The sequence below is a fragment of the Dermacentor albipictus genome, chromosome 6 (assembly GCF_038994185.2).
Source record: "Dermacentor albipictus isolate Rhodes 1998 colony chromosome 6, USDA_Dalb.pri_finalv2, whole genome shotgun sequence".
In the NCBI taxonomy this organism is placed as follows: Eukaryota; Metazoa; Arthropoda; class Arachnida; order Ixodida; family Ixodidae; genus Dermacentor; species Dermacentor albipictus.
The window spans coordinates 117,013,687-117,026,201 of NC_091826.1; the positions used below are offsets into that span (position 1 = coordinate 117,013,687).

The window sequence follows — 12,515 nt, forward strand, 5'->3', positions numbered from 1 at the left end:
AGGTTCCTAGAAAGCAAAGGGGCCCCCGGCCTTCCTGGCACAATCGATCCAGTTTCGTGGTCGCTGCACACAACTGCAAACAGTCGAGGCGCAGCATAGCGGTGAGATAGAGCATCGAAGCAGGCGCGAGAGCAACAACCCCCTTCGCTGCAGGAAAGAAAAGAATCCAAAACTCACGAGCTCCGCGCCAGCTTGCCGCAAACGCCCTTGAGCCACCCATCGCCTCTCCGCCGTTGCCGCCTGACTGACTTCTCTTCCACCCCTTGAGATACGCTCTCCGCCTTATTACTGTCCTTACATTATCGCGTTGTTTTCGGCTGTTGCTTTTATTTTCCCGTAACGGACTTCTCTCCCAGAACAACGCGCTCGCGTGGCGTTCCGCTCGCGTGCCCACCGCAGCTGCTCCGCGCGCTGGTCGTCTGCTCGCGCTTTTACCGCTGTGTCTGCCTGGTCCTGTGCGCCTTCGCCTGCCTCCTTCAAATACACGGATATTCTTAACTGTCACCTGTTTGGCTGGTGTGCGCTGCCGTCTGCTGTGATTGACTCCCTTCATCTGCAACACTGTCGAAATGGAGGTAAGCGCAACTTGCATGTATTTATATCAAATCCGAAAAACACGATCATGACTCACTTAGGGTCGTGCGGATGATAACCTACGCCTTTCGAAAGCTGTACTCCTGGGACGCGCGCCCCGTGGGTTTCGAGTATCGGGCAAAAAAGAAAAAAGAAAAAGAAAGATGCGGCGCGGTAAATTGAAGTCAATTTCCAGCGTCGGAAATGTCACTTCGTGATCTATCCACTTACATCCCTTCCTAATGGTAAGAAAGAGAAACAAACGAATTATTTACAACCCAATGAAATCTTTATTTTGATCTTTATTTTATTTCATAAAGTTGAGAGAGGGGAAAATACTTATCTTGGTTTGGCAAGGTACCGGCTCGTTAATTACACCGTTCAGCAAACTGTATATGGGCTCCATTTTGCGCTAAAAAGAATCATGACACAACGAGACATGATGCCGCACCTGTGAATAACAATGTATGTATGTATGTATGTATGTATGTATGTATGTATGTATGTATGTATGTATGTATGTATGTATGTATGTATGTATGTATGTATGTATGTATGTATGTATGTATGTATGTATAATTCTGTACGTATGCATAATCCACATTTGTAACTTTATTATTCCGATAAACGAAAACAAACGTAACTGGAGTGATAAAAAAAGATTGCAAACCATGTAACGCATCAACATACAGCGTGTATGGTAGGAACAGTAAAATGTTTTGCTTACTTTTTCTGCAAACGTGTGAAATCGACAAACGCTAATATAGAGCGAGTCTGTGGCTTCCCAGCATGTCGGCTTCCGGACGTTGATGCAAGTTGTGCGCAATGCAAAGTTCCTGGGAGTCGTTCTAATTTCGAGACGCCGACCGTTGCGACTTTGACGGCTTCCGGCATCCGCTGCTGAGCTGTGTGTTCTTGATGCGCTTCGACTTTCCGACTTACCCGCCGTGGTTGCTCAGTGGCTATGGTGTTAGGCTGCTGAGCACGAGGTCGCGGGATCGAATCCCGGCCACGGCGGCCGCATTTCGATGGGGGCGAAATGCGAAAACACCCGTGTACTTAGATTTAGGTGCACGTTAAAGAACCCCAGGTGGTCAAAATTTCCGGAGTCCCCCACTACGGCGTGCCTCATAATCAGAAAGTGGTTTTGGCACGTAAAACCCCAGATATTATTATTATTACTTTCCGACTTCCGGTTCCGCATTTCTCTTCCTGTGCCGCTTGTTTGTGGCTTCGTTGTGGGACGCGAACCTGTTATTGTTGTCATCGTTCCGTTTCGCGTACTCAACAAGCGAGATTGGTAAAGGAACTGGGCATATAGTAGAACAATAACATAACAAATGAAAAAACTAAAAATTATAGCATTGATGAGAAGTAAGAGTTAGAAAAGTAAGAGTAAGAAAAGAGTTCCGAAAGACTTTACCAGTGTCAACTAATTTAGCTTAAACACCACCAAAGCAAGATAAAGGAGTCAAAGGAAGAAAATTCAAGTTGCTGACAATATATTTTGAAATAATTTACATATCCTGCCGCTAAAGAATGAAAACAACCATAAGTATATTTTCTTCATTAAGAATAAATTTGGTGTTTCATTATCGCAAATTACGCCTGACGGCTTTCTCTTGACCTCGAAAATGCATGAGAGCAGTTTCTCATTAAAAAAAAATTGTTCTCGAAACTAAATAAAGTGATTTTCTAGATGTAATTTAATTTCTTACTCTAAGACTGATTTTGCTCATGGTTGTTATGGGAACCTTTCTTTTAAAATTTATGTCACGTTTTTACGAATAAGTCGTGCACACATATTCCGGTGTGCTACTGTTGTAACATTATTTTATGTTGCACTCATGTATTCCTTTGCTGCCCATTCACGGGTTGGGAGCGGCGTGAAGCTGCTCGTGGAAGCAGCTTGGCGCAATCACACACACACACACACACACCGCACACACACACACACACACACACACACATATATATATATACATATATATATATATATATATATATATATATATATATATATATATATATATATATATATATATATATATATATATGACTTCAACCAAGGCGAAATGGAGCAGATGTCGCTAGCATGCAGTGACTGTCTGCTTTCTTTATTTTCATATCAATACAAAATCCATAGCTACTGAGCTACCACTGTGGTTCTTTCGTGCATGGACGGTATACGTGAAGGGAATGAAGCGTTCCGTCTTCGTCGTAGACCCTTGCTCGAACCATAAAGCTAAAGCTTTCTTCTTGCACCCGCCGGTGGGATTCGGAGGCCACGGCGTCTCGCTGCTCAGAAGGAGGTCGCGGGCTTGAATGCCAGCCGCATTCAAACCCGCGACGGGGCCGGGAGGCAAAAACAAAACAAAAAAAATAATAAGAAGAAAGAACGCTCGTGCACCTAGGTGTAGGTGAGCATTATCGAACCAGATGGCGGCAAAGAATAATCAGCATCCCTCTACTATATGGCACCTATGTACAAACAACTAAGGAACGTTAAACCCCACGATTTAATTGTCAAAAGTCGTAAGCTCTCTTTGATTTGATTGCTGTGTCGAACGAAAAGCAGCAGCCCGGTGACGCATTTCCGTGGATTGCTCATGATATCGTTTGAACTAAGCGCTTGCACATTGTTATGCTATAAAAACGCTTAGTTCACGTTAAGCTTCGGGGAATGTTCTTGGGGAATACTCGGGGGGAATTCTTAGGGGGAATCCTTCGGGGCAATGTTCGAGACACGACTTCCGAACGTTGGAGGCAATCTCCAGGCATGTTCCAGGTACGAGAGAAAACTAAGCTTTGTTTCAGCATGCCATCGCGTGTCCCACGCCCAAAAATGCTTGAAATAGTAAATGCGTCTAAAAAAAATGTTCGGCCGCATGTTACCCTCCTGTAACACGTCAAGGCTAAATCGTGCTGCACACGTGCGCATGGTAATGCGTTAAATTATACGATCGAATGGGTCAGACTCATTGCAGGATATGAACGAGCTGCAGTGTGAAGTAAACGTATGGCTCTTTAGGTCGACCTCCTCAACGACACATGCGAGCACCTAATGCACTACTTAAAGGTTCGTTCTTTCTTTCTTCCTTTCTTATTCAGACATTGCATCTTTGCTTGCTCACGTGAATATGAGCCATTCCAAAGAGCCACTCAAGGCTTACTCAAGAGCTACTCAATGCGATAGAATAGGAGTGTCAAAGTGGAAAAAAGCGTACGCGTGTGTTAAGTCTTGGAAGCCGGTCAGGTGGTATACTATGTTATATATATATATATATATATATATATATATATATATATATATATATATATATATATATATATATATATATATATATATATATATATATATATATAGTAACTTTCTCCTTACCAACGTCACATGCCCATGCTCCTCGATCAGGCAGGACGTTTGTCGAGCGCGCTTCTGAACAAAACTTTGCAATGTGGTGAACGCGCCTTAATCATGGATCCGGGGCTTCAACGAGGAGCGAAGTAACGCGGGCAACGATGCGTCCGAGAAGCACGATAACCACAACGAGACGGCACACGCAGTGGCGCGAGCGCTAACCAACCGCGCCGCTGCAACCGACCGTCCAACGTGGTGTAGTGCCAAGGACCGCACGACGACGTTCAACGAACTTACACAGTTTCACCGCCTGGCTCGAAGGACTTTCCCACCCCCGCACCCGGGGCTGAGCCGAGCGGAGGCGGTGCTGTTCAGACAATTTCAAACTGGTTCTTTACCCACCCCAGTGTTAATGACTCATCTATACCCGAAATTATATGTGAGTTATGTGTGCCGCGCGTGCCAGCGGGAGAGGGCCACCCTGACGCACATCCTATGGGATTGCACCAAGTTCCCCAATGAGGCTTCGACAAGTACAACGATTCCGCCGCGACTCGCGGCAGCGGCGGAATGCTACGACCAAGAAAGCCAAACCCTCGCCGTCCAGCAGGTCTCGGCGGCTCTTGAAAGACAAAGGCCGAGCGAAACCGATGGAACGTTGCCCCTCAGGGCGACCGACCGCGGGAGTAACACGCGCTGGAGTTGGGTAGACACCACCCGCTGAGAAGACGTCAGGGCCCGCGTCACGGCGCCATTTAGTCATGGTGTCGTTCTGCAGGCGACTACATGAAGTTGTCTCTCTCTCTCTCTCTCTCTCTCTCTCTCTCTCTCTCGCATATACCGCTCAATCGCCACTGATATTTTCATTCTTTTTTGCTTACGCGAATTTCGTAGCGGTAACTTCTTTTTCCTCGTGTTACGGCCGGAAAAGTAATTGCCTTCACCATAGCTATTTAAGTTCTTTGATCCAAACTAGCATCCCATCGTTACGCTCTTCTTCAATAAGGGAACGTCTTAATACGAACATTGTATGCAATTTTTATTTCTTTTTCATTCATTGTCATCTGTTAAGTTGCAGCGATTCTTGGGGATGAGCTTTTAAAAATTATTTAGCTTGAGCCTATGTGACGTTTACAAAAAAAAAAACACACACACACAACATGGCTGATCGAGTTTCTAGGCTCTACATCTACATCTTCTAATATGCTAATTTCCGACGAGTCTCGAATTTTACCGTTCGAAACTTTACGCGACTCAAACATGGTCAAGTTACCAACATAATCATAAGCAGCCATCCGTTTCATATCTCAATTCTTCGCATGCCGGCTGGTTTAACACGGAATAAATATATTGGTAACATTAATATAATATATCCCCTAAGAGAAACATATATGGCTAGAGGTGAGTTGAATTTATTGGTCTATATGTAGCATGGGAAATTAAACAAATTAAGATATGTCGCAGTAATAAAAATACTATTATTGGTAATTATCCGCGCAATGACTCTGTTATAAGCGTTTCATGTGCGCACTTACTATTATGCAGATTTCGTCCTATATGTGAATAATGTTTTATGCTTTTCTTTGCATTGTAGTTAGAATTGTGAGGGAGTTTTCGCTCCCGAATGCCTTCAACCTTTATTATCATACATGTTCTTCTAGTTTATTTCTGAGTTTTTCTTAGTGGCTATTTGAGCAAGCTATATGTACGCAGTGTTTTCTTTGATACTTAGATGAGTGCCAATTGCATTTATGCAAATGACACCGCTACTAGCCTTTGGCTATGGGGTCCTACAGCGTGTGCAAAATTTTGCGTTTTAATTTGTGAATTATCCTAAAAGCTTGACATTTTAGATTACACAACAACCATCTATTTGCCCCTTCCCATATTTTTTCGCCTATCATTGGGTCCGGATTCAGAAACGGGGAAGGCCTTCCCTTGAAGGCTGTTTTGGAAAGCTCGGATATCACGTATGTATTTGGACTCGGCTCGAAAGTGGCAGGTCATGCCATGTCTGCAACGAAATTTGTCAGGCAGTTGATCTCGCCCCTACGCAACAAGTTCTGGCACAGCATGCACCGCATAGAGTAATACAATTAACAGTATAGAAAAGTCCACGCTTCTGTAGGACTGTACAACCGAAAAAGCTAGAAAGGTGGCACCGCGAGCTGTATCCTGACAAAACATAATGTTCGATGCTCTCGTTGGCGCTATTTTCTGAGATCTGGGAGCTTATTTAAAACTGTTTTGCTTCTTTGAATAGTACACTTCTCTTCGAGTTTCGTTAAAGCAGACTTCGTGTGAGTTGTCAATAGAAGGGGTTGGTGCCAGTCAAAAAAGAAAAAAAAGCGCTGTCGAGGGTGGCGGAGAAATAATGCGATGACATCAGGAAATTCGCAGGCATTAGGTGGAGTCAGCCGCAGGTGCAAGGCGGGGATAAATTGAAGATGGCTGGAAAAGTCATTCGTCTAGCAGTGAACATAAATAGGATGACGGTGACGATGGCGAAGAACATCGCCATGATGCTGATGATGATCGAAGTTTACACAGAGCGACATTCGAGAGAAACCCCGGGGGCTGCGCTGTTGCGACATTTCAGGGACGTAGTTCCCGTGACAGATAAAAGCACACTGCAGTTACTTGGCGTGTTTTGGCACACGAGCTTGTGCAGCGGCGGCGGGAAAAGCGGCCGCCACGGCATTGCAGCAGTGCGGGCCTCTCCCAGCGGAAATAATTAGATACATCGCGCGTCGGCTTCTGGGTAGCGGCGTTGGCGATTGGCCCGCGTCTGCGCTGAAATTAAACAGCGCCGCACATGTCCGGTGGCCGTTGCAAGGTGAACACCGGCGGCGACCTGGAACTACGCGACAATGTGGAAGGTAAAAAGATCTCGATCAGCTGCCAACCAAGTGGTTCCCTACAAGCGTTGGTTCGGCTAGAGGACGTTCGCCAAGAAGTGATCGCCGCGAGCGCTTGCGTGAAACGAGCTCTGTCGCCTCCTCGTCGTTGGCGAGCTTATCCCCGCCTGTGATCGATAGTCGTCTACTGTTAACCAGTGCTCTTGCTTAAGGGGCACCTAGAAACGGAATTGTGCCTAACGAAAGGAATATTCCTGCGTCATGCGTGATGTGCGACCACTCGATTCGAGCAGATTTAAGGCGGAAGAAAACAAGCAACTCACTATAAAGCAGTCACCGGGACAGGACACTGAATTCGTTATAAACGGTGCTTTGTTAAAAGAGAAGGAGCTGTAAGAGTGTCACGAAGCGCTTGCGTTAGTTTGCACTTCAGCCCTGCCGGAGGTTGTAGAAGAGGTTGTGGAAGCCATCTGTATACTTTTGTCCTAATTTCTCACATATCTTCGGTAAGAACCTACTAGGCACTCTGGCCACGCATGGGCTATACCGCAGGCGTGCCTGTCTCCTTTTCGCACAGAATTAAACTTGCCCTTGGCTTAGATACTCGATCGGCGGCTGTGGAATTGTAACTTATTATTAGTAGCAATAATCAGCTTGATTTGAACAGAGTGCAAAGGAAGAAGTGAAGGAAAATTCCTGCTGACCGCAATTTAAATGTTTGTATTTATGGCTGACACCTAAACGCCTATTAGCGGAGAGTAGTAAAGGGCATGGAGTGAGGATAGATGGTACTCAATTGGCAAGGTGGTTGGTTGTATACACTTATATACAAAACTGCCGCTGCTGAAACTTTTTATAAGGCTTCCTTGTTTGAAACAAAGCGTGATTTGGTTGGATTTCTATATGATATACTGGCATCTACTAAATGTGACGGACTGGCCAAGAATGGTGCCACGAGTATTCATGTATCTCTTCCAGTGACCGTCTTGGGCTAACAGGTTGTCATTCAGCGCAAGACGCGCCTTTCTGTATCGGAAGTTTCTCGAATGTTATAGATGGTTCTATCCGTTACCTATGCGGTCTCCGGTCATATTGTAACAGACTGCGTGCGTGACTGGAATAGCGGCGTACATCCGAGAACGTACGCGACTACCAACAATTACGCTGTAAGGTTCATTGAGTCATGCGTATAGATAAAATGTAGATAAATAGTCTACGGGGCTCATCCGCAAATCAGATTTTCGACGATCGACGAGAGTGCTCGTCGCTATCATTGCGCTGAATGTTGCCTGTTTTGCTTGGCACAGGTTCGCCTAGTAAGCAGTTATACTTTCGTGACATGCATTGTGCCACTACGGTTGTTTACCGTGACTACAACGCGACATCTGCGAAGAAATGCGGTTACTGGAAAATACGCACAAATAATCCCGGCAGCAGAATGAAACAAAAAGATACCAGTAAGTGATGCCTAGATTACAAAGCAAACATTATCGGGGTGGAGGGATGTCGAAGGAAATGGAAAGTAAAAGAATGAATTAAGCATTTAGTAAGTAATCCACCCTGAAAAAATCACTCAGTGGCAGAGCAAACATTCCTATGCCACTGTTCAAGAGCAGAGCCTAAATTTATCAAGAACCAAAAATATGTAGACCAATTTGTCTTAACTGCGCTTCTGATATAAATTTCAGAAGCGCCAAAAAAGCATATGTGATTTTTCTTAAAGACTGCAATCGGCGACCCGGATAAGGAGAAAATATCGTAGCGCCTCTACAACGTAGCTACAAGGTAGTGTTTCGTACTCTTCTTGTTGGTCCTCCATATTGGTTGTCTAGAAATATTTCAGGTCCTTTTCTCTAAAGAGATGCTATGTTAAATCAAATCCATCTGTTTCACGAGACATGGCCTTGTGCTTTGTAATATTAATTGGCATATGCTATAGTACGTAGAACTAATGTTTAGGGTGGGCTTCACGTCCTCTGCTATACATAGGTCTTACATATAAGAGTGAATACGAGTTAGCATTTCTAATTCACAAGGGTGTAGTGGGCAACATTGATGAATTTAACAGAATTAATGAGGGGTTAGCGGTTGTCATAATAAAGCAAAATATGAGATCATGTCTGCACACTAAGGTCCAGTCATGCCGATGAAGAAATATAACAGCCATATGAGGATGCTAGGAGCAATGAGAAACGTGCAAACTCAATATACTGCAGTCATGGCCGACTCCAATGCGAAAGTAGTTACAAAGCAGGCTACGGAACATGCACTCTGGAACTACGACATCGACTCTAGAAATAGTAGGAGAGATATTGGTGAAATTTGCGGAACGAGATTGACTCCCACTAATGGTCACCTTCTGGAAGCGCAATAACCGGAAGTGGACCTGGAAAAGCCCTGATGCAGAAACAAGAAACGAAATAGATTTCATACTCTCTTTCGATCCCATCATAGTGCAGGATGTAGAAGTGTTAGGTTGTGTAATCATAGATTAGTGAGGTCCAGCATTGCTTTCAATTTGAAGAGACATATAGTAAAATTAATCCAGAGCAAACTGGCTAACATAGGCACAGTCAGGGTAAAAGATGAATTCAGGCTGGTGATCAAAAATAACGTACAGCGTGAAGGACAAGGACTGCGATAGACGACATACGCAGCGCTGACTTCCAACAATATTTTATTGTGTTGCCACATCGTGTGCATATATACAAGAAGGGGCATGCGCAGAAAATGAAAGGCAGTCACATGGGGTGTTCTAACAGCAAGTCACTGTACTAAGAGCATCGTAACCTGAAAAAAATGTAAATAATATAAAAAACATAAACCTATACTGAATTTTTAGCGAGACACAGCTCACAGCTCACCCGGAAAATTGTGGAAGCTGATTTCATCAGAAAACTTGGTAGTATTGGCGTTAGTGCCCCCTCTATCGCGCTGACCCCTGGTGAAGTCACGTATCTAAACAGATAGGAAACGTAATGTTTTTTTTATTTTTTTTATTTTTTTTTCAGGTGACCATGCTCTTAGTACAGTGACTTGCTGTTAGAACACCCCATGTGACTGCCAGTCATTTTCTGCGCATGCCCCCTCTTGTATATACACACACTGTGTGGCAACGCAATAAAATATTGTTGGAAGTCAGCGCTGCGTATGTCGTCTATCGCAGTCATTGTCCTTCACGCTGTACGTTATTTTTGATCATGAATTGCCAACTAGCTCAAGAAACCACCCTAGTTCAGGCTGGTGCTCGCAAACAAATATGAAGCTTTAGAACATGACGATAACATAGCGTTAATGAATGAACTTGTAACGAGGCTGATTTCACAAGTAGCAAATCAAGTGGTAGGTAAGGCACCAAGGAAACCAGTAGGTGAGCTCTGATGAGCCAGCACAGCCTTACTAAAGAAACGACAAAGTATGAAAGTGTCAGATAAAATTTGCTGCACTGCCAAATCAGAAAAATAAGAAGAAAGCAAGTGATGTTCAAGAATAAAAGTTTAAAGTTCACGATTAAGTTTAAAGACCGTGCAATGGCTAGTGCTCGCAAACAAAATGAAGCTTTAGAACATGAAGATAACGTAGGTAATGGATGAACTTATAACTAGGCTGATTTCAGAAGCAGCAACTGAACTCGCACTAGAGCAACCCGTAGGTAAGCTCTCCCAAGTGACCACAGACTAAAGAAACGACAAAATATGAAAGTATCAGATAAAACTTGCTGCACTGCCAAAGCAAAAAAAATTTTAATTAAATTATGGGGTTTTACGTGCCAAAACCACTTTCTGATTATGAGGCACGCCGTAGTGGAGGACTCCGGAAATTTCGACCACCTGGGGTTCTTTAACGTGCACCTAAATCTAAGTACACGGGTGTTTTCGCATTTCGCCCCCATCGAAATGCGGCCGCCGTGGCCGGGATTCGATCCCGCGACCTCGTGCTCAGCAGCCTAACACTGCCAAAGCAGGTAAACAAGAAGAAAGTAAGTGATGTTCAAGATTAAAAGTTCAAAACTAAAGTTATAGACAGCGCAAAGAGCAATGGAACAAAAATGTTAAGCGTAATGTTAAGAGACAGCAAGAGATTTGTGTGGATCACTGAGCAAACGAGGATAGCCGATATTATAGTTGACATTAAGAAAAACAAACAGTGGAGATTGGCAGGACATGTAATGCGTAGGGTAGATAACCGCTGGAACATTAGAGTTACAGAATGGGTCCCAAGAGAAGCGCAGTCGAGGACGGCAGAAAACTAGGTGGGGTGATGAAATTAGGAAATTCGCAGGCGCGAAGTTTCAATCGTGTAGCGCAAGACAGACGTACTTGGAGATCGTTCGGTGAGGCCTGCCTCCTGCAGTAGAAATAAGGATTGCCTGACGATGGTGATGATGATGATTTGAGGGTCCGCCACCAGGCACCTAAAAAAATGTGGTCATAGACTTGTGAAGACCCGTACAGAGATTGTTCTCCGGCAAGAATTTTTAAAGAAGTTCAGTATTAGCCGAGATCTGACAACGAAGTGACAACTCCAGAACTTCTTGTGTTGGAAATACTGTACAAAAACCTAGGATGGACACGCCATCCAGGTTCACGCTGGCTCTTTTGCTTGATGCTGTGCTCACGCTTCACGTTTGTAGCGTCGAGTCGAGGTGTTTTGTCAGAGCCGAGGAACCTTGCTGCTGATCACCATATTTAGATCAGTCTCAAGGATTTCAGCGACAAAAGCGCGGAAATAGTTACGCTATGCGTGCAAACGACCGGCCTGCCGAGTGAGCCGCAATGGATTTCTTTGAACACAAAGAGCCTTTCAAGCGAGCCGGAGGTTAGAAAAAGGGAAGCGTTTGTGCACAACGAGCTTTTCCGAAAAGTGTAAGCACTTGTTCGCGGTGTTACTCCGTTGATACAGGTACGAAATTTGACTGTCTTACCTTCGCAGGCAACTTCGAACTGCTACTCGTGTTGTATATCAAAATATGCATCTATGGGCACTAACATTTGCCGTGCTTTCAGGAGCTAAACAGGGATATTTTGCACTGATAGAACGATGCTAAATGCTGTAATGCTACCTGGTCAGTGTGTATTGAAACTAGGTTGCTTGGTCTTGCCTGTGGCGTTTCTCCTTATTATGCGACGTCAACAATGATACTACAGCAGACGTGACAGCCCATAGACACTAGCCATTGAGTGACGGTTTGTGACCAAGAATTCTGCTCACACATGCACAGCCTTCCAGAAATTCTAGGAAATATGGAAGTGGTGGTTGTTAAACAGTCCTTGTCCTTAAAGCTAGAACATAAAGTCTGAGTACTGCTACCAATATACATCCATTTTGTCCACGTGTACTATCACTGCACAAGTACTGGCCGAGAGCATCACTACATACATCTTACTAACACCATCTAGAAGCCCATAGGCTGTAGAAGTGATAGGTTAAAGTGCAGTGATCATAGATTAGTGAGGGCTAGGATTCACCCCAATTTGAACAGATAAAGAGTAAAATTGGTCAAGATAAACACAGGTTAACTTAGAGGCATAGCAGCTTTGCATAGGACAAACCAAGATGTATGCGCTGAAAGATAAGCAAGGTAATATCATCTGCAATCTCGAAGGTATAATAAATGCAGCGGATAAATTCTATATTGGCCTGTACAGTACCCAGAGGACTCAGGAGTACTCTATTCGAAACAATAATGAACAGTATACCGGAACTCCTCCTATAACTATAAATGA

The 12,515-nt window shown here is 44.2% G+C and overlaps 1 protein-coding gene across 1 annotated transcript in view; it reads left to right on the top strand.

Annotated features, from left to right (window-relative positions):
• The first annotated feature begins 323 nt into the window (after positions 1-323).
• Positions 324-12,515, top strand: part of LOC135916293 (ninjurin-1-like) — a 126,593-nt gene continuing 114,401 nt past the window's right edge. The window contains exon 1 of the mRNA XM_065449625.2: positions 324-575. Within this exon, the coding sequence (XP_065305697.1) occupies positions 570-575 (6 nt within the window). The 5' untranslated portion in view covers positions 324-569. The remainder of the gene's footprint in view (positions 576-12,515) is intronic.